This window comes from Sus scrofa, chromosome 3, assembly GCF_054392235.1.
Source record: "Sus scrofa isolate SSC_HxYL_T2T_F1_AM1 chromosome 3, Sscrofa_HxYL_maternal_Yorkshire_Landrace_v2.0, whole genome shotgun sequence".
In the NCBI taxonomy this organism is placed as follows: Eukaryota; Metazoa; Chordata; class Mammalia; order Artiodactyla; family Suidae; genus Sus; species Sus scrofa.
Genome location: NC_139385.1, coordinates 37,882,024 through 37,902,900, shown reverse-complemented (window position 1 = coordinate 37,902,900; position 20,877 = coordinate 37,882,024). Strand labels below are relative to the sequence as shown.

At 56.4% G+C, this 20,877-nt stretch overlaps 2 protein-coding genes across 6 annotated transcripts in view; one reads left to right on the top strand and one right to left on the bottom strand.

Moving 5' to 3' along the window:
- Nucleotides 1–8,496: 8,496 nt before the first annotated feature.
- On the top strand, nt 8,497–18,310 carry SNN (stannin). Its single transcript, XM_005662128.4, has 2 exons — nt 8,497–8,607; nt 15,195–18,310. Exon 2 carries the CDS (start codon nt 15,282–15,284, stop codon nt 15,543–15,545), a length of 264 nt encoding a protein of 87 aa, XP_005662185.1. The 5' UTR covers nt 8,497–8,607; nt 15,195–15,281; the 3' UTR covers nt 15,546–18,310.
- The window catches only part of TXNDC11 (thioredoxin domain containing 11), a 69,043-nt gene continuing 66,406 nt past the window's right edge, over nt 18,241–20,877 (bottom strand). For all 5 annotated transcript variants that reach the window (XR_014840772.1, XM_021086600.2, XM_085017595.1 and 2 more), the window contains one exon: nt 18,241–18,982. Coding sequence is in view for 4 of the 5 variants with exons in the window: in XM_021086600.2 (XP_020942259.1) it covers nt 18,352–18,982 (631 nt within the window). In the remaining variant the exon portion in view is untranslated. The remainder of the gene's footprint in view (nt 18,983–20,877) is intronic.

Below are 20,877 nucleotides of genomic sequence, written 5' to 3'. Positions count from 1 at the left end.
GAGCCCTGGCAGGCACCTCTGTAGGCGTCTCATCTACAGGCATGATTTGGGGAGGGACCCACTTCCAAGTTCACTTAGTACATGTTGGCAGCATTCAGTTCCTTGCCTCGTGGGCCCCTCCAATGGAACAGCTCAACACAGCAACTTGTGTCATCAAAGTGAGTCTCAGACTCATGTGTGCACCAGACTTGCCTGGAGGAGCTGCTGAAACACAGCTCCACCTCCAGAGTTCCTGATCCAGCCCGCCTGGCCGGGGGCCCGAGGACATGCATTTCCAACAAGCTCCCAGGCGATGCTGGAGACCACATGTTGACAACTGGAGAATTACAGGGATCCCGTCCCTAATTTTTTATTTCTTCATTACATTGTATCTGTTAGAGGGTCACTCTTTTTTTTTCTTTTTTTGGGCTGTACCCACAGCATATGGAGGTTCCAGGCTAGGGGCTGAATCGGAGCTACAACTGCCGGTCTACACCACAGTCACAACAACTAAGGATCTGTGACCTACACCACAGTTCACAGCAACGCCGGATCCTTAACCCGATGAGTGAGGCCAGGGATGAGCCATAACCTCATGGCTCTTAGCTGGATTCCTTTCTGCTGCGCCACGACAGGAACTCCTAAAGAGTCACTCTTAAGAATTCCGAGGTGGAGTTCCTGCTGTGGCTCAGCAGGTTCAGAACCCAAGAGTGTCTGCGAGGACCTGGCTTGGATCCCTGGCCTCGCCCAGTGGGTTAAGGATCTGGCGTTGCCATGAGCTGTGATGTAGGTCAAAGCTCAGATCTGGTGTTGCTGTGGCTGTGACGCAGGCTGGCGGCTGTAGCTCTGATTGCACCCCTACCCTGGGAACCTCCATATGCTGCACCTGCGGCCCTAAAAAGAAAAAACACTTAAAAATTTTTAGTAGAAATTATAGGTAAACATAATACGATGAAACAATGCTCTATTAGGGACTTAAATGTCAAAAACAAAGCTTCAGAACATGTAGTAGAAAATATAGATGAAGGAGTGTTCCAGCTGTGGCACAGCAGGTTAAGGATCTGGCATTGCTGCAGCTGTTGCATAAACAAACTGTAGATGCAGCTCGGATTTAATCCCTGGCCCAGGATTTTCCCTATGTCATGGGTACAGCTGAGAAAGGAAACGAAAATTTCAGCATGGAAATAAAAAAACTACCCCCAAATTTGTATGGAACCACAAAAGATCCTGTGTATTCAAAGCAACCTTGAGAAAGAATAACATAGTGTGGAAATCACACTTCCTGATTTCAAGCTACATCGCAAAGCTATAGTAAAACATGCTGGTATAAAAACAGGCCCAGAGATGAGTGAGAAAGAATAGAGAGCCTAGGCATAAACCCACACACACACAGTCACCTGATTTTTGATAGGGCGACGAGACTGCACAATGGAGAAAGGACATTCTCGCCAATAAACAGAGCTGGGAACTGGACAACCACCTGCCCAACGGTGAAACTGGACCCCTGCCTTACACCACTTGCAAAAATTAACTCGAAATAGATCAAACCTGAAACCTAGAAGAAAACACAGGGATCACGCTCTTTGACATTGATCTTGGCAATGATTTCCTGGATAAAACACCAAAAGCAACAGAAGCTAGAATAAACAAGCGAAACTACATCAAACATCAAACGAAAGAGCTTCTGCTTAGCAAAGCGAACAACCCACAAAATGAGAAGGGCCTTTACAAAATGGGAGAAAATACTTGCAAACCAGATATCTGGTAAGGTGGGTTAGTACCCTAAAATATATAAAGAACTCACACAACTCAGTAGCAAAAAAGGAAAAAAGAATAAATAGGAGTTCCCTTGTGGCTCAGTGGTTAAGGGTCTGGAGTTGTTACTGCAGTGAATCTGGCTACTGCAGTGGCAAGGGTTTGATCCCTGAACCTGGAACTTACATATGCCCTGGATGCCGCCAACAACAACAAAGAAAAGGGCAAAGGGGAGTTCCCGTGGTGGCGCAGTGGTTAACGAATCCGACTAGGAACCATGAGGTTGCGGGTTCGGTCCCTGCCCTTGCTCAGTGGGTTAACGATCCGGTGTTGCCGTGAGCTGTGGTGTAGGTTGCAGACGCGGCTCGGATCCTGCGTTGCTGTGGCTCTGGCATGGGCCAGTGGCTACGGCTCCGATTCAACCCCTAGCCTGGGAACCTCCATATGCCGCGGGAGCGGCCCAAAGAAATAGCAAAAAGACAAAAAAAAAAAAAAAAAAAAAAAAAAAAAAAAAGAAAAGGGCAAAGGACTTGAATAGACATTTTTCCAAAGAAGACATTTGAATGGCCAGCAGGTACCTGAAGAAGTACTCAACATTGCTAATCATCGGGGAAATGCAAATTAAAACCCCAGACACCACCTCACATCCATTAAGATGGATATCATCAAAAAGACGAGACAAGGGTTGGTGAGAACGTGGAGAAAAGGGGATCCTTGTGTATTTCGGTGGGATGTACATTGGAGCAGCCACTATGAAAACAGGATGGAGGGTCCTCCAAGAATTAAAAATAGAACTAGCATTACGATCCAGAAATCTCAGTCCTGGGTGTATATGCAAAGGAAATGAAATCTTGACAAGAAAGACATCAGCATTCTCATGTTTCTGGCAGCATCACCCATGAGAGCCAAGATATGGAATGCCCTAAATAAATGATAAAGTAAATGTGGCAGAAATATAGAGAGAGAGATACCTAGAAATATCGATGGAAATATAATATAATGTTATTCCACTATATGTTAAGTGAAATAAGCCAGACAGAGGAAGACAAATACTGTACGCTTATCACTTTTATGGGGAAGAGAAAGAAATCAAGCTGATTTCATAGAAGCAGAAAAGAGAATGCTGGGGGGGGACAGGGGGGGATGGGGAGACGTGGGTCAAAGGGTACAAACTTTCAGTTACAAGTTCTGAGGATCTAACGTACAGCATGGTGACTATTAATCATCTGTTACACACTTGAAAGTTTCTGAGAATATATCTTTAAAAAAAATTTTTTTTCTGTCTTTGGCTGCCTCATGGCATATGGAATTCCCAGGGCAGGGATCAAATCCAGCTGCAGTTGCAACCTACACTGCAGTTGTGGCAACGCCAGATCCTTAACCCATGGTGCCAGGCCAGGGATTGCACCTGCGTCCTGGTGCTGTGGAGATGAAGTTGATCCTGTTGCACCATAGCGGGGACTCCTGAGACTACATCTTAAACAGGGATTGGGGTGAGGCACCCACAAGCCAAGAATGGCCAAGGATGGCTGGCACCCACCCAAAGCCAGGAGAGAACAGATCCTTCCCTCCAGCCTAGAGGGAACCTTGATTTTGAACTTGTAACCTCCAGAACTGCAAGAGAATACATTTCTATTGTTCTAAGCCACCCAGTTTGTGGTCATTTCTTCCATCAGCCCTGGGAAGCTAATATATCCTTTTAATAACATCAGTTAGAAGAAACTACCGTAAAAAATATACTTCGAGGATGTCGGTATAATAAAAACCGTTCAAGAAGAAAAGCAGGGAGAAATGAAGACAGGATCCAAGATGATGGAGACCACGGTGGGGGTGCGAAGGGGAGACCTCACGACTGGATGCTGGACATTGTTCGGGTCCCAGCTGTTGATCGATGGGTTCGCTAGTGTGTATCACATGGTTACAAGAACCATGGAAGATTTTAAGGCAAGCAAGTCATGCAAGGACCAAAGAAGAGACTACGCCACGATCTGGGTTATGATCAGCCCACCATTCTCTGCACCGGAAGCTCCCTAACAAATTCTCTAACCATCGAAATAAAAGGGACTCCTGCACGACGCATCATCTCCCCGCTTCCATGTCTGTGAGTTTGTCTGGGGCCAAGAAGAGGCTGCAAGCATCCCAGCTCAGGAAGCACCTTCCGCGAGCCCCCCACCTGCACTCTCCTCTCACCTTACTCTCTGGCCTCTTTCCCACAGCACACAGAGCACCTGACAAGCCCTATGGTGTACGCGTTTCTGTGTTTATCATCTGTCTTCCCCCCAGGAGAATGTAGAGCCCAGAAGGGATGAGATAGCCCTGGCTGATCCATGGCTGTCTCCCCAGGGCACAGCACAGTGCTTGGCGCACAGCAGGTGCTCCATAAAGACGGGTGGAATGAAGGTAAAACTGAGTGAGTACAAGAACGATTCAGTGAGGGGGAAGGGGCTCCAGGGCTGAGGTGTGTGTGTGTGTGTGTGTGTGTGTCTCGTGGCGGGGGGGGGGGGGGGGGGCGGGGTCGGGACTGCACGTGGAAAGGCAGGCAGCCTTCAGGGAGGGAGCGGCCCCACGAGTCTGCCCTTCATCAGGCTGCTAACACAAATCCCAGGAATGAAGCCAGAGTCAGCCCAGGCTCCCTTCAACATGACAACTCAGGTGGACTTTTCTGGGGTTTTTTTTTTTTTTTTTTTTGGTTTTGCTTTTGGGGGCCGCACCCATGGTACATGGAACTTCTCAGGCTAGGGGGTCGAACAGGAGCTCCAGCTGCCAGCCCAGGCCACAGCCACAGCAACCCAGGAGCCAAGCTGCGTCTGTGACCTACACCGCAGCTCACGGCAACACCGGATGCTTAACCCACTGAAGGAAGCCAGGGATCCAACCCACATCATCATGGATACTCGTTAGATTTGTTTCCGCTGGGCCACGATGGGAACTCCAAATTGGACTTTTCCCATACCTAACACCTGACAACCCACCTGGACTTTCCCACTGGACACAGAAGCGCAGCGGATATCTCTGTCCCCGCCATCCAGGGCTCTGTTTGGCCCTGCAGTGAGAGGACTGGGCTGCGGGCTGCTGTCTGGTTCACCTCCGGCAGGTTCCCACTCATCTGCCACTGTCCTTGCTGCTCCAATTCCTCAGACTGTCTCTAGTTACTTCAGTTACACTTGTTTTTTTCTTTTTCGGCCATGGTAGAGTTCCCAGGCCAGGGATCAGATCTGAGCTGCACTTGCAACCTTGGCTGCAGCTGCAGCAATGCTGGATCCCTTAACCCACTGTGCCAGGCCGGGGATAGCACCTATGTTCTTGGCGCTGCAGAGACACCGCCGAGCCCACTGCACCACAGCAGGGACTCCACTTCTGTTGCATTTTGCTTTTAAGTTAACTCACTAATGTTTTTGCCCCCCTAAATAGACTGATTTAAAAAGGAATAGGGAGTTCCCTGGTGGTCTAGTGGTTAAGGATCCAGCATCATCACTGCTCTGACGCAGGTTCAATCCCTGGCTCGGGACCTTCCACATGCCACAGATGAGGCGAAAAAAAAAATGTTTAAACTTTTTTAAATTACAAAAATAAAAAATAAATAAAAAGGAATGGGTATGTCAGTATCATACATGGAAAAGCAGTATCTGTGCCAAAAATAGGAAGTAACATCAACTGCAGAAAAACAACATCATCTAAATGCCAGCTCGAGTGTGCACTGCCCAAGACCGTGGGCAGGAGGTCTGCTCCCTCCCAGTTATAAGGGGGCCAAGCCAGTGAGAGAGAGAGAGAGAGAGAGAGAGAGAGAGAGAGAGAGAGAGAGAGAGACAGAGAGACAGAGAGACAGAGAGACAGAGACAGAGAGACAGAGAGAGATGGTAAAGCCGCCTACCAGTTAAGGCAGGATTTCTCCCTTTGACCAGGATTGCTGTGTGATTCAGAGCCCTCTCTGTGTCCCACCTAACCTCACCCCGGCAGAACTCACCAGTGGCTCACCTCTCACCTTTGGGGAACCTCCCTCTGGCCAAGCAGTTTTCATTTCATTTTTGGGCCTGGAACCCTAAGAGCCATGGGCTGGCTGGGCAGGGAGGCCCAGCTGGAGTCTCCCCAAGGCTGGATGAGGCCTCTCCACTCTCTAGCAGGCCCCTCCCTGTGCCAGCCCCCCCAGCGCCCCAAGGGAAGCAGGCACAGGGCCAGGCTGACACAGGGCAGGCCCAGCTGGGCCCCAGCAAGCCCCGGGGAGCCAGGGTGAGCTCATCCCTCGCCCTTAATTATCTTCTTGGCTAATGAGCATCTGAAAATCTTCATGTTGTGGACAAGGAGGACCCCTGGGACGCTGGGGGCAGGGAGATTCTATGGGCCAGATGTCACCCATGGAGGGAGGTGGTAGGGGCCCCTAGAGAGGAAACGGGCTTGGGGAGGGGAGCTGCACTTCCTGCCTCTTTGCAGGGGAGAAAGCGGGGGCTGGGGGCAGGCGGCCTGGGGAGAGCTTAAGTGCAGGGCTTGAACCCGGGTTTGGTGCTCACCACCAGTGATCTCTAGCAAATACCTTAGCCCCTTGCTGCTCAAAGTGTGGTCCCCAAACCATCAGTACCACCTGAGAGCTTGTGAGAAACGCAAAACCTCAGGCCCAGACCAGCAGAGTCAGAATCTACGTTTTAACAAGACCCTGCCCCCGCCCACCGCTACCACCACCACCATCGCCCCCAGGTGATTTCTGTGCACATGGGCCACTCGGTGCCTCAGTTTCCCCATCTTAACATGGGGGTTAAAATGCATTTATGCACATATAGTGCCCAGAATGGGGTTTGTCGCTGTTACTCTTTATTCATTGCTATTGATGGTACCGAAGCAACTCTGGGCAAAGTGAATGGCTGGGCTCAGGTGACCTATTCCCAGCCCCCCAGAGGTGGGCTGTCCCTGTGAAAACCAGGAGCCTGAGGCTCACAGAAATACAGTCAGTTGCCCAAGATCCAAAGTCAGTTGTCTTTTTATAGATGACAGAACTGTGGGACAGAGAGGTTTGGCTGCTTTTCTAAAGCCAGCCAGTAGGAAAGGCTGCATGGAACCTGGCAGTCTGACTCTCGCCTTCTATGCTATGCTGCATTCCCCCCTCACCATTTTTTCCTTCCAGAATCTTTTCCCCCAAAGTGTCCCTGCTTCTCCTGTCATCTCTTTGTCAGCTCTGGCTCTGGGGCTCCAAGCCTGCCCCTCCCATGTCCTCACCACTAATGAGGTCTTCGGCCACTTGAGGCTGAGACCACAGCGGCCACCGAAACTGGCTCTGTGGGAAGACCCTGCCACCTTTCACCCTGGGCTCCCAGGTGTGGCTGGCGGGGCAGGAGGCCTGGAGGCCCTGAGGGCAGCGCTGAGCAGACTCGGGAGCTGTTCTGTGCTGTTTGGCTCTGGCCTCTGGGGAGCCAGCCTGGAACCGGAGAGCCCTCTGCCTCTCTGTCCACTCTTACTTAACCCTCAACTCACCTCCTGGTGCTGGCCATGTGGCTAGGGTGCAGTCTGCCCATTCATTCATTCATTCAATACCCACACATCACAGGCACTTGCAAGTGTACAATTCTGCACGGCATAACAAAGGCCGGAGAATAACAAAGGGGACTGTGCTGGGTGGAGATGAGGGAGGGAACAGCACAGGTAAAGGCCCAGGGATGGGAAACAGCTTGGTGCCTTGGAAAGAGGATGGCGAGACCCGCGAAGCTAGAGCGGAGGGAGTAAGGTGAGCCTGGCCTCCAGGGCCTGGAGAACTGGGCCCTCCACCTTCTCCCAGAAGGTTCTGCTTGAGGCTGGCGAAGATATTCCCACCCAAGACTCCCAGCTCCCAGGATGAGGGGCTCCACCTGCACACTCCTGCCTTCCAGGGAGCCTGGGCCACAGAGGCCTTGCCCCTCTTATGGGCCCCCAGCGGGCCACCAGGGGGAGTGTCCTCCTGCTGGACTGGCTTCTTGAGTGAACAAGTGGACTAACCGTCTGTAATTGCCTGAATCCTGCCTTCACTACATGTGGGCTGGGGCACTTCAGCCCTTTGAAGCCTCAACTGCAAAATGAACAGCTCTTCCTTTCTCAGCTATCTCGTGGAAATGCGCTGGGAGGTCAGTACAGGGCGTGGCACTTGGTGAGGGTCCTACTCGCGGGGTTATTACGTTCATAGCCACGACTGTAAGAGGCCAAGGGGCTGCAAATTGCCCACAGCTTCAGCCTGCAGCAGAATGAGAGCTCCCTGAGGGCAGGCTCCTTGTCTGTCTCGTTCGTGGTTATTCTCGTGAGCACTGGGGCACGCAGCGCATGATCAGTGTTTTATCAATGTTGAATGGATGGATGGATGATGAATTAAAAACTAAGAAGCGAGTGAATGACCCGCTCTCTCCCCAAGGAAGGACGTTTAACTCAGAGGTCCTGCCTCTCTTTTGCTCCTGCCCAGGATTCTGCCGCTCCCTGCTTCCGGGAACCACGCCACACTCTTACCTGCTGAGCGCCCCGGTTTTCCCCTCTGTAAGCGGGCGGCAGTACGAGCAGCCTACGAGGGGACGGAAGGAGGGCTCCCGGCCCGGGGCCCCGCACCCACCCGCGCCCAATCCGCGCGCGCTGCGGCCGAACCCGCCCCCCGCCCCCAGTTATGCCAGCTGCGCTCAGCCCCCGCCCCGCGCGCACGTGACCCCATCCCGGCCCGGCCCGCCCAGCCGTCCCAGCGCGAGCTCCTATTGGCTTCGCCAGGAGGGCCACGCCCCCGTCCGGGGCGGAGCCGGAGACGCCCCGCCCGCCGCAGAGCGGGGCTTCTGCGTCCAGACCGTGAGAGGCGGCGGGACCGGGCTAGCTGGCGGGCGGAGCCGGGCCCGCCGGGCTGCTGCGGGGCGATCGGGCCGGGCTGCGGACGGCGCCATGGTGAGCGGGGCGCCGGGTGGACCGTGCGCTCAGGCTGGGCGGGAGGCTGTAGGAGGGGAAGGGAGAGCCCCGGATGGGGTGGGGGCGCGCGCGCGCGGGGCGGCTCGGCCGCGGGCGGGGGGTCTCTGAGGCGGGGGAGGGGCAGCTCGGGCGGGGGCGCGGCTTGGGGGGGAGGGTCTGTTCCGGGGGGCCGCGCCCGCGGGCGGGGGTTCTTTGTCCGCTGAGCTGCGGCGAGATCGGGACAAAGGAGGCGTCGGGGGGCGGCGACGGCTTTGCGGGGGAGCGGGTGTCTCCCCCTGCACGATGCGTGCCCCCCATCGCGGCCCACAGTTCCGCACCCCAGACCGGCCTCAGGGCTCCTCGGTACACTTAGGGATTTTTAGAAATAACAGGAGGCGGGTTCCTGGCAGCCCCCGGGGTGGTCAGGAGGACTCCATGGGTTGGGGTGGGGGTCCTGGCAACGTCTGGCGCCCAATTCGCTGGTGGAGAAACTGAGGACGGGTTGCGGTGTTTGGTGCCCAGTTCCGTCGGCAGTGACTGCGCGGCGTGGGCATGACTGGGTCTCGTGGTGCCCCGTTCCCCCAACCCCCCCCTCCAGTCGAGCATACTGGAGTTGCCTCTCCAGCTGTCTTTCCCCCTCCAGCTGTCGCCCCCTGGGCCAACCCCTTCCTCCCTCCAGCCTCGCTTAGCTCTTTGGTAGTGTCGAGGAGACGACGGAAGCGCCTGGCCAGGTTAAATGAGACGGTGCGTGGAGCGCGCCTGGCACCTTGCCTGCACGTCGCTCGCGCTTGGCACTCGGGAGCTGTGCGGACGCTTGTCATCTCGTGTCCCCAGCATAGAGTTCTGGGTCCCAGTCACCCAGCCTGATCCAATGGAGGGGAACTGGGGTTCATCTGTCCCCCTTGACCCCTCAGGCACGGGAGTGGGGAGAGGGAGGGTTGTCAATAACATGAGGTTTTAGTATCCGTGTTGAAGTCCGGGATTCTGGATCCAGGCTGCCTGGGTTTGAATCCCTGCGCAGTTACTTTTGAGCTGTGTGACCTTGGGCAATCGACTTAACTTCTCTGAGCCACAGATTCTTTATCTGCTGAGTGGCATAGTAATGACTCTAGGGTTGTTTTGAGCCTGAAAGAAGGTGATCTGTGAGAAGTGTTTAGTCCAGTGTCTGGCACATAGTAATCATTGCCAACTTTTGTCGGTCATCTGCGGTTATTACCAAAGTTGTTGGGCAAATGGGCTGACCCTGGGGCATTCTGTGAGAACGACCCATGGCTGATTCACAGGGTGGGGGCACAGGAGACCCGGACTGACCTTGGGGCAGTCCCTGGGGTTTTGCCTGTGCCAGCTTCCTCTTTTGCACAGGGGAATCTAGGGGGTCACCATGCCGGTTTCCTCTTCAAGAGGACTGGGTGTAATGGGTGGGTGGTGGAGGGTGAGATGACAGTGGCTGCAGAGCTGGGCACAGCCCAGTCACTGTTGATCTCCCATCTGTGTCCCCACGTCTCTTGCCCTGGCTTTTGGAGAATGGGGCCTGTGTGATGTGTCCTTGGGTCCCAGGGCCTGCTCAGGCCTGGCACGGACAGATGCTCCACCTGCAGCCTTGTGCCCCACCCGCCCTACAATCGTAGGTTTCTAATCAGAAATCGGGCAGGAAGTGTTTCTGGTTAGTGAACTGGGGTCCCTCAAAGAGACTGAGCCTAGTTTGTTGGCATAACTGACAGATGGCTTTGTTGGTGGAGGGGGCATGGCTTAACCCTGAGGGGCAGCCCCTGCAGGGGTGGTTGGTCCCCTGTAAGCAGTACAGCCCCAGAAGGTAAAGGCAAGGGCAGGGTGAGGGTGGTAAGCAGGTGTCCAGCTGGGCAGGGCGACACTCGTGATGTGCCCAGTTAAGTGAGAAGAAGGTGGCAGCATGTTGCTGAGGAAGGGGCTGTTTGTGGCACTGGGCCTGGACCAGGCTCTGTACCCTCATGGGAGCAGGTCCTTGGCGGGGGATGAGAGGTGCCCCTAAGGGCTCACTGTCTGTCCTCTGTCCTCCCTCCCTGTGGCACCCAGGAAGGTAGATGCCTGATGACACACAAACCTGGTGGCCCCATAGCCCTTCTGATTTCACATTTCTTATTGCTTCTCAGCTTCTCCACAGCCTGGCAAGAACTTGTCCCCGCTTTGCAGGCTGTGAAACTGAGGCCATTAAGGGCAGCTTGCTTGATGGAGTCGGAACCACTCACGACAGTGAGTGGAGCGATGGGGATGGGGCAAAGGAGGGGACCCTGCTCTGCTGCTGGCCGGGGCCCCGCTGGGCTTCCCAACCTTGCACTGGAGAAGACCTTACACTGTGGCAGTGGGACAGTGGGAGATGCCTGCCCTCAGCTCACTGGTGGCCGAGGCAAGGACTGTCCTTTCGAACCCATCAATGGGCAGAGGGTGGGGAGCTCAGAGAGCTGGTGTCTGCAGACTGCGAGGCTGGGCTTTGGAGCTTGTTTCTCCAGGAGCGCTGAGATCCAAGGGAGGCAGGAGGGCAGAGGGAGGGTGGAGGATGGGCACTGTATGTTTGAGGGGGTCCAAATGGCCTTGGGCTTCCAGTGCCAGCCTTCGTCCTCACTGAAGGAGCCGGCGAGGAGCTGCTACAGAGGTCAAGGGGAGTGTGGCCCATCCCCGCCCACCCCCAGAGGGCCCAGAGACCACAAGCGCTGCTGTGCTCAGCCCCCAGGCTGATCTGGCCCTCTGCGCTTGGAAGATTCCCCCACCTCCCCGCCCCGACTTTGTTCTGCTGGGTCCCACTTCCGGGGGCCCATCTTCCTTCCTTCCGTCTTGGACAGTCCATCATGCTTCCCCCACATCAGCTTCCCCATCTGTGAAACGCGGGTGGTGAGAGTGAGCAGCGCCAGCCTAGGCTCACCGGGAGGCAGAAGTGACAGTACAGGCTGCGTGTTAATGACCTTGATGATTGTCCTGAGGGGGCCCAGGTGACCCACCTGCCATCCTGGGCATCTTCCCAGCCCCAGCTGTGGTCCTCCCGGTCCTGCACAGTGGGCTTTCCTGAATCAGGATGCAGGGTCAGCCGACTGGCAGGAGACACCTTAGCTCTGAGGGGCAGAAGGGGGGCCCTGAAGAGATGAGGCAGGGGTGGGGTCAGCCCAGGCCAGAGGGGTTCTCAGCTTCGGCTTCCTCTGGGATCTGCATCTCAGTGGCCTCTTCCCTCCTCTCCCCTCCCCATGGCACACGTGGGGACAGCCACCCCTTCACAGGCTGAGCCAGGCCCACCCAGGACCCACGTGCACACCCAGGCCTGTCCTCCCACACAGGCCTTCAGCTCCCTTGAGTGTTAGGGCGGGCGTGGGGACTCGGGGTGGCTTCAGAATTTGGGGGCTGGCTCAGGGCTGCAGACTCCCCACTCGAGCAGGCTCTCCTCTGACTCACTGCTACCTCTTAGGGCTTGGAGCAGTTGGCATTTATTGAGCACCTGCTGTGTGCCGGTGACAGGACTGGGGACCCAGCAGTGGGCAGCATGGCCAGTGCCCTCCTCTTCCCCAGGCTCAGACGGCCCTGCAGGAAGGGGACGCCAGCCAGGGAGACACCTTCCCGAACCCAAGAAAATTTCAAGGAGCTTCGAAGGAAGAGGACAAGGCCATGGCCAGTGCGGGGCGGGGGCCTCTGGAGCCTGGGGGTTCTGGGCAGGAGCCCCCCAAGAGGCACCATCCAGGAAAGCCCCAGATGACAGGAAGGAGCCTGTCACGGGACACTCAGGGAAGGACACTCAGGCAGAAGGAACAGAAAGTGCAGAGGCCTTGAGGCGGAGGCGGGGTTGGGGGGAGGTGAAGAAGCTGGCGAGGCAGGGAATTTGGATTCTCCCTGGTGCCGGTGCCAGGGCGCCTTCCGAGCAGGGGAGCAGGGGGCGATGCCATCAGGTTTTTAAAAGCTCCATTTGCAGAAAATACTTGCCCAGTGAATGAAGGAACAAATGCACACATGGGGTGGAGGGGGCAGGGACCACAGGTGGCCTGGTCACCTGGCTCTGCCCCTCCTCCTGGCCTGGGGCGGGGCGCAGACTCCTCGCAGAGGGTCCCTTGGAGCTGGGCTGCCTCCGCCTCAGTTTGCTCATTGGTCTGCTGGTTTCCCCCAGGACTCGGGGGCACTTCCTAGGCTCAGCTGGTTTGGCCCCTGGGGTCCCCCCTCACCAGGTCATGCAGCTATTGTTTGCCTACTTCCTGTCCCCGACCCCCCTCCCCAAACAGACACACTTCCCCTTCCGAACTGATAGTGACTTGCCTTCCTGTCCTGGAGCCCCGCCGGAGGGCAGGCCCTGGATGGGGCGCCAGTGGAGAGGGGGAGGTGGGGAGGCACTTGGGCAGCTGGGTGTGCTCCCTAGAGGGACAAGAGCCTGGGGTTCGGGACAGGTTCACCCAACTGCAGTCCTCAGGCTTTGGGTTGGGGGAGGTCACCTGTCCCATCTGGAGGCCCGAGAGGACAGGCTGAGCAGGGTTGTAGGAGCTGAGGGCAGCCCTGCTGGGTGGCAGGAGAGAAGCCAGGAGGATCGGTGCACACAGCCCAATGGGGAGGCGGGTTCCAGCCCGATGGCCCCAACACAAAAGCAGACTGATGCTGGTGCCCTGGAGGAAGGAGGGCGTGCAGCGCAGAAGGAAAAGGGCTTTCTGGAGCTCGGGGTCAGGAAGGCTCCCCCTGAGCTGGAGTTAGCTAGGGCAGCGTTCTCAGCCTCCACACTGTCGATGTTGGGAGCTGTCCTGTGCAGTGTGGGAGGTTCAGCAGTATCCCCTGGTCTCTATCCACTTTATACCAGTAGCACCTCCCCCCGACCAATTATTATAACCAAAAATGTCCCCAGAGTTGCCAGATGTCTGGGGGGGGCGGGGAGAGGCACAGTTGCCCCCACTTGAGAACCACTGAACGAGGAAGGTTAAGAGGAGAAGCGTGTTTGGGCAGGGGGACCTGGCTGGGCAGAGGCCTGGAGGGAGTGTGGGGTCAGTGGGAGAGGAGCGGGGGGGTGGGGGTCACTTCACATCAGGTTCTGTGGGTCAGCGGAAGCACTTGGGGCCTTTGCTCTGAGTGACGGGCCCTGGCTGCAGTGGGCCCTCACAGGTGGACCAGGGAGTCTGTTGAGAGTGATGGCAGCAGCTTGACCCTGGAGGTGGTCAGAAGGGGGCAGACTCCAGAGATGTCGCCCCCTCCTGCCTGGGACCCCCTCTGCAGGTGTAGGCATGGGTGGCGGGGCCATACTTGGGGGTCTGCAGGGTTCTCCCAGGGCCTGGTCCCCGGCCAGACTCAAGGGCGTTGACTTGGCTGCCTTTGACTTTCAGGCAAATCTGGCCTTGGGCTGGGGATGCGGGGGACTCCCTGGTGTGGATGAGAATCATTTGTAATTAAGGCTGTCCTTGCTCAAGGACAGCAGAGTCCATCCTGTTTGGAGAGAGATCTTCCCCTTCCAGCGCTGTCTACCTGCATCGATGTCAGTCTTCTCCCACAAAGGGGTTCAGACAGCTGAGCCCCACTCTGTGCCCGTCCTAGGTTCTCCTGCAGCCTCATACCCACCTGGTGTTAGTTACTATTATTCGCTCCGTTTATGGCGAGGCAGGAGAGATAAGGTGCAAAGTCTTGGGACCCAGCACCTCCAACCTCAGTGGGCTGTAGCTGTCAGCCTTGGGGCACGAACCTCCCTCCCCACCCGGACGCAAACCAGCTCATCTCCAGCAGCAGCCACCAGCTGCTGCGCTTGACTCCTTGCACTTGCTAGCGGCCCTCTTGCCTTCAGAGCCCTAGCAGATGGTGTTCCTCTGCCAGGCACGCTCTTCCTCAGGGGCTGGCCATTCCTCCCTGAGCATCGCCTGCCCCACCCCGTTCGGCATCGTCCCCGCTGCTCCCAGCATCACATGCCAGCATTTGTAGCGACAGGGGTTTGGTGTATTGACCCATTTGTGGTCTGGCTCCTGCACCAGAAGCTGAGCCTGGGGAAGGCAGGGCCCGTTGGTCCCGCTCCTTGCTGCCCTCCTCAGAGCTCTCCCGCGCCAGGCCCGCTACAGCTCCTTTGTGGGCCAAGGCCGTCGTCGTCATCGTCGGCTGCACCCTTACAGGTGTTCCAGAAGACTGTATATGTCGCCTGTTCGAGAGGGGGGCTGATGTCATTTCCCTGCTTTGAGTCTCTCATCTCTGGCCATTGTGAAGCCCTGGCTCCTTTCAATCTGTGAACAGTTACTGAACACCGAGTGGTGCTGGGCTTCTAGAACACTCCCCTTATACAGACCCTCTTTCAGCCTCCGCTGCAGCAGGGTCGCAGGTCTCAGGTGCCCTCTGGCGCCTCTCAGGTTCGTGGCTGAGCGCAGGTGACTGTCTCTTGGTGGCAGAGGCTCTGAGGGTATCGGAGGTAATAAAGGGAAGCGGCTGGGGTGAGCGGAGAGAACGTGGGTGGCATCAAGACAAAGACACAGCCAAGGCCGACCAGCTTGTTTTTCACAGGGATGAGGGCAGGACGGTCAGGCTTAAGAGCTGATGAAAAAGTAGACCCCGTGGAAGACCCAGCCAGGGCCTGGGAGTGGTCCCGCTGCCCACGGTAGCTCTCATCTTGTCTTGCCTTTCAGGGCTCTGGTGTCCAGCCTGGGTTCCAGCCTCGCTGAGCCGCCCCCGCGCAACGCCTTCCTGTGAGGCGCGCTCGCCAGGCGCTGACCATGTCTATCATGGACCACAGCCCCACCACTGGGGTGGTCACGGTCATTGTCATCCTCATCGCCATCGCGGCCCTGGGGGCGCTCATCCTGGGCTGCTGGTGCTACCTGCGGCTGCAGCGCATCAGCCAATCGGAGGACGAGGAGAGCATCGTCGGGGATGGCGAGACCAAGGAGCCCTTCCTGCTGGTGCAGTACTCGGCCAAGGGGCCGTGCGTGGAGAGGAAGGCCAAGCTGACCCCCACCGGCCCGGAAGTCCATGGCTGAGCCTCAACGCGGAGGCTCCCGGGCCCGTTCGCAGCCAGCCGAGAGGCATGGAGGGGCGAGACCACAGACACGCTGCCGTCTGAGAGGAAGGGTTGACACTTGCTGGCATGGCCTTGCCGGGCTTCGTCATCGCATGCACTGACTCCCAGGGTCCCGGCTGTCCCGAGCCAGGGCTTGGTGGCCGTGGGCGACCCCTTGGCCTCCTGGTAGGGCTGCCCATTGCAGGCAGTGGGCAAGCCTGACCTTGCTGGGGCTCATGGCCCTGCAGCGCTTTTGTTACTTGAATGTTGAGCTGAGCCTGTTTTCGATGGAGCTACTACTGTATAACGCGTCAACTCACAAGCCTGTGAACTGTAAATAGGCCCCAGAAGCACGTGCTTAAGCCTCTTTTGCTGATTTTTAAAAATAGCGTATAGAGCACATGGGACTGGCCATACCGACGTTGAGCTGAGTCGGGGCTCTAGGGGAGGGTCTTAGACGTGTAAGGCCCACGTTGCACTTGGCCGGGGCCTCTAATATACGTGTGTGTGTGTGTGTGTGTGTGTGTGTGTGTGTGTTTGTAGCGGACGTGACATGTTGGTTTTAGGTCTCGCAGCTGACCTGTTGGGGTGGTTGGTGAGCAGGGGATGGGGCAGCGGCACACCCCTCCCCCTTTTGGTAGGTTAGGTCGTTCAGTGCCAGTTCCTGTTGCTCGTGGAGTCATTGCAAGGAAGCTACTGCAGCTGCTTGGGAGCCGGTGAAGGACGAGTCAGGGTATGAGTCCTGAGGCTGCCAGGTGTCCTGGTGGCAGAGCAGTTTCTGGCCCCCGCAGTCCTGAGCATGCTAAACACCCCACCCCCACCCACTGTCCCCAGCCAGCTTTCTGTGTACGTGGCGCGCAGGCTTCGCTAGAAGACACCAGACCCGCCGTGGCTGTCTGTATCCAAAACCCAGCTGGCCCAGCACAGAGAAAATTGTGGCTTTTGTTTGTTGTATTTAGTATTTTCTGCACTGGAGGGGAGTGGGGGGAGGGGGCTCGGTTCCTTCCCCCTGCCCTTTTCTCAGATTCTTCCCCACCTGCTGGGGACTGGGTTCAGTTTCCTCACCCAGGAGGGTCCCCTGACCCTGTTGTCAGAGCGCCAAGTGCGGGGGACAGTCATTTCTCATGTGCACGTGGACACAGGAGCCCCCAGCAGCCAGTGGCACTGTGGGTGCCCAGAGGAGGGGGCTGCAGAGAGTTTCAGGTTGGCAAAGGCGAGGAATTGGGGGCTCTCGGGCCAGTGACCCCGAGCCCGCATCTCTATCCTTGTGTCTGCTTGGGTGAACTCACTTAGTTCTTAATCCCACCACTGACAGCACATGCTACCCTATTGTGATTAAAATGTGGTTTGTGTCCACATCCCTGGGAGTCAGCTGGAGGCCAGCCCTGGCTGGGCCCGAAGGCTGACTCTGGCCTGCCAGCAGTGCAGGCAGGAATCTCCCAGGTGGCCTGGGGCTGCCCCCCAACCCTACCCCTTACCCTCACCCCCGAAGCTCTGGCCTTCTGGTCAGACTGAAGGCAGCTCGTCTGGCCTCATCCAAATCTCTAAAAAGATGTTGAACCAATCTACTTTCTAGAACCCCTAGGAGGGAGCTTAGGGAACACTTATTTTAGCAGCATACCCCGAAATTAAGGGTTGACATTAAGTGATGGCTTGGGGGAAGGGGGAGCTAGTTAGGCAATCTGAGCTGAAGGCAGGCTTGAGGCCCAGGTGGGCTGCTAAGGCATCCGTGGGAGGCAGCCAGGTTTTAGTGCAGGGGAGGAAATGCTTCTGGTCCCCACCTGGGGACCAGCAGAGGCCCAGTGGGCTGGGGTGCCCAGGACCAGGGTGTGGGTGGAAGGAGGGACAGGGGTTCTAAAGGTGCCAACTGGAAGGCAGAGAGAAAGGGTGCTTTCGAATGAAGGGCGCCCGGAAAACAGGGAAGATGTAGGCTGTCTGCTCCAGTGCCCTCGCGATTCAGAACCTCAGGCGTTCTACCTCTCCTTTCTGCAGCCGGCAGCCTACACCTGAGGCTGGCTGTCCTTCACCCGAGGGACCGAGGAGCTCCTGGGACTGGTGTTTGCAGTCCCCGTGAGTGTGACTCTGACTTGCCTGCCAGACCCGCCTTGAACTTCTGACCGTGCCAGGGCAGTTTCGGTTTTGAGAAGACGAAGCGTCACTTTCTCCTTAGTTTCACTCCTGGAGGGTCTTCATCCCACGCCACCTGTGCCACTTGCATCAGGCCCATCGACACAGCGGCAGTGCGGGCGAGGGTCACGGGCACGGTGGGGGTCTCTGGGGAAAAGAGAAAGTGCCTGCAGAACTGGTGAACCATACATAATAGCTCTCACTGTTCTTATTTCTCAATAGCTACTTTTTTTAGCTTAGACACCAGAGCCACACACTCCAATGGCTTAGTTAAGTTATGACCTCTCATGGAATTCTTTCTGAATAGCCCGACTGTTGCATCCCAGTTTTCTGACTCGTCAATCAAGTTAACCTTTCATCACCGCAGAAGCAACAGGAGGGGGGTGGGGAGGGAACTCGACACTGAGCCACTAAAATACGGACTAATTTTTCAGACACATCTTCAAATGGACTGTGCTACTGTTTTTGCCTCAAAGCTACCAAGTTTGTGCAATAAGTGGAAGGGATGTCATCCCTGTTCAATAAAGGCTGAATGACATTCAAGGTGATTTTCTAGACCACTGAGAAAATCTTTATTTACAATAAATTTCAATAAAATTTGCATAAATATATTCCCAATGTACAGTTTTCGCCTCTGATTTCGTCATGTCATTTCAAAGTTAGTCTGTCCTGTTCTCCTGGCTCCTTTCAGAGGCCAGCGTGGCGCTGACGTTGGAAGGCGGAGGGGTGCCGGCGGGCAGCCGCGGGGTGCCCGCGGGCTCGGGGTGGGCCGAGGGCGCGCGGTCCTGCGGCCGGTCCCTGCCCTCCAGCTTCCGTTCCATGGTGGCCACCAGGATCTTGAGCCACGTGTTCTCGGTGAGCAGGTTTTCCGAGGCGTCAGCCAGCTCCTGAAGCTTGCGGGCCACCTCCTCGAGCTCCCGGGTCTTGTGCTCGTACAGGCTCTGCAGCTGCTGGCTGTGCAACCGAAGCAGCCCATGCTGACGCTCCAGCGCCTGCTGCTGCTGCCGCAGCCGGTGCTCGTCCCTGCGCGCGCTCGCGAGCCGGGCCTCCACCTGCGCCTGGGCGCGCTGCAGGGCGCCGATCTCCGCCCGCAGCTTCTGGATCTCCCGCTCCAGGTGGGAGATGTGGCCCTGCTGCAGGACGGCCTCGCTCTGAAGACACTCTTTGGTAGGAGGGTGAGCCGGGTTCCGGGGCGCAGAGGAAGCAGGGTTCGAGTGATGCAGAATGAACCTCAGCAGGTTTGGAAGGGTGATGGGAAGGTCTTCGGGGTACTTCACGCTCAGGTCCTTTCTGGAGAGAAAGGGAAAGGAGTCTAAGGTGAGAGTCACACGGACATCCTTGGTCCAAAGCCAGACTGCCACCGAAGGTCAGGCTGCTCATTTCCTGCCAAGAGAAAGGCAGCACAGAAAACAGCTTCTGACAAAAAATGCTCTACCAGGCTGAGGATGTCCCGTATGCTGGTTCTGCAGTGAAGGTGACTGATCTCAAAGGTGTGTCTCTTCCCGAGGACAAAACTTGGTTTCTGTTCACAACCTTCCAAGAAAGATAAGAGCTCCCGGCTGGCCGGGCCTAAAGCCAGGGATGCAGGGTGCTGGGAGCGCGGGCAGAGGGGCCTCCGTGTGCTCTTGAGGCCCAGGGGCATGCCAGGAAGGGTGTCCTGGAGCAGGGCTGCCACCCGTCACTGCAGCGGCCATCCACCGTGCATGGGGAGATGGGAAAAACCTCACACACTCAGCCCGGTTCTTCAGCAAGCACTTCTGACACGTTATCCAAGACAGGCGCTCTCAACTGGGGTGACTGCACCCCCTCCCCTCTGGGGACACTGAGCAACATCTGGAGACACATTTTATTATCACAATGGGGAAGGTGTTACTGGAACCCCGAGCCTTGACAAAGAGACCACCCAAGGGGCTGCCTGGCCCTGAGAGCAGAGAGAAAGGAAGGAACAGGGGGTGGTGGTGGGGTTATTCCCTAAAGCTTTGCTGCAAATCCTCATGGAGAAAACTCCTTTTTGGCACTTGTCATTCATTCGATGACCAAAATGTCTACCACAGATATATCCCCCTGCGAGCACACGCCACCAGCCGCAACAAATCAAAACCGCCAGCTTTGTGCGTGAGCGGGGCGACCGTGTCAAGCATTAGAGTGGATCCGTGAAGGGCACGGGCTCTCGGGGCCTCCAGGGTCTTGCTCCGTCACAAGCACACCTGGACGCGTGGCTCCTCTGTGGCCCTGCACTGCCTTGTCTGTAAAGGGCGTCATAAGAATCTCACCTACCTCACAGGACGCCTGCAAGGACTGCACCAGTTACCTGAGGGCTCAGTGACTGGAGCTTTAAAAAAATCACACTGTTCCTTAAAGAAACTAACCAGAAACCCCTCATGAAAAGCTTGCCCATGCTCTCCACACACACATCCAGTGACCAAATACCCAAGAAAAGACAAAAGGGGTACTAGCAAAGGGTAGCCCTTTCCCTATGGGAAAAAAAATCACAGGGAAAAAAATCAAAACCAGATATGCCCCATTTTATGTTTATGGAAACTTTCAGGTAAATGGAAAAACTTCCTTTAAAGCCTAGTTTTCTCAGCACGGAAGCCTTCAAGTGGGGCCTCCCAGCCATTCAATTGATAGCTAAGAACAGCACGGCCCCTTGAAGAGCGGGCGAGGACAAACACGCAGAGGCCGGATCTGCTACCAAGCTCTGCGGCACAAACTGGTCGTCAAGGACAGTCGGTGGGAAGCATGGCCGCACGGAGCTGCCGAGACCCCTCAGCGTGTGTCTCTGGAGCCATTACTGGGCAGAAAAGGACCCTGGTGAGCATCCTCTTCGAATCTCTGGAGCAGCCTCCATGAACCTACCCGACGGCTGTGCTAAAATGCCTCCCCACCTCTCAGGAGTGGCGAGGACATGGAGCATCGATAAACTGCTTCCAGAACAGTAAGCGTTTGGGAAGTGCAGGGGGTGCGAGGGCCCACTGTTGACTCTTCTCTAAATTCACCAGGGGCTTCCTTATGCACTCGAGCATGTAAAGGGCCAAATATAAGATGACAAAGAAGGAGACAAAAGGGACCTGCTCCAAAGAAGGGGCTGTAACACTGAGGGAGGAGTTAGGTCCTTCCCAGGGGACACATTGAGGTGATTCTCCCACCCCCTTTCTGATCTCCTGGCCAGGCTGGCCCAGGCA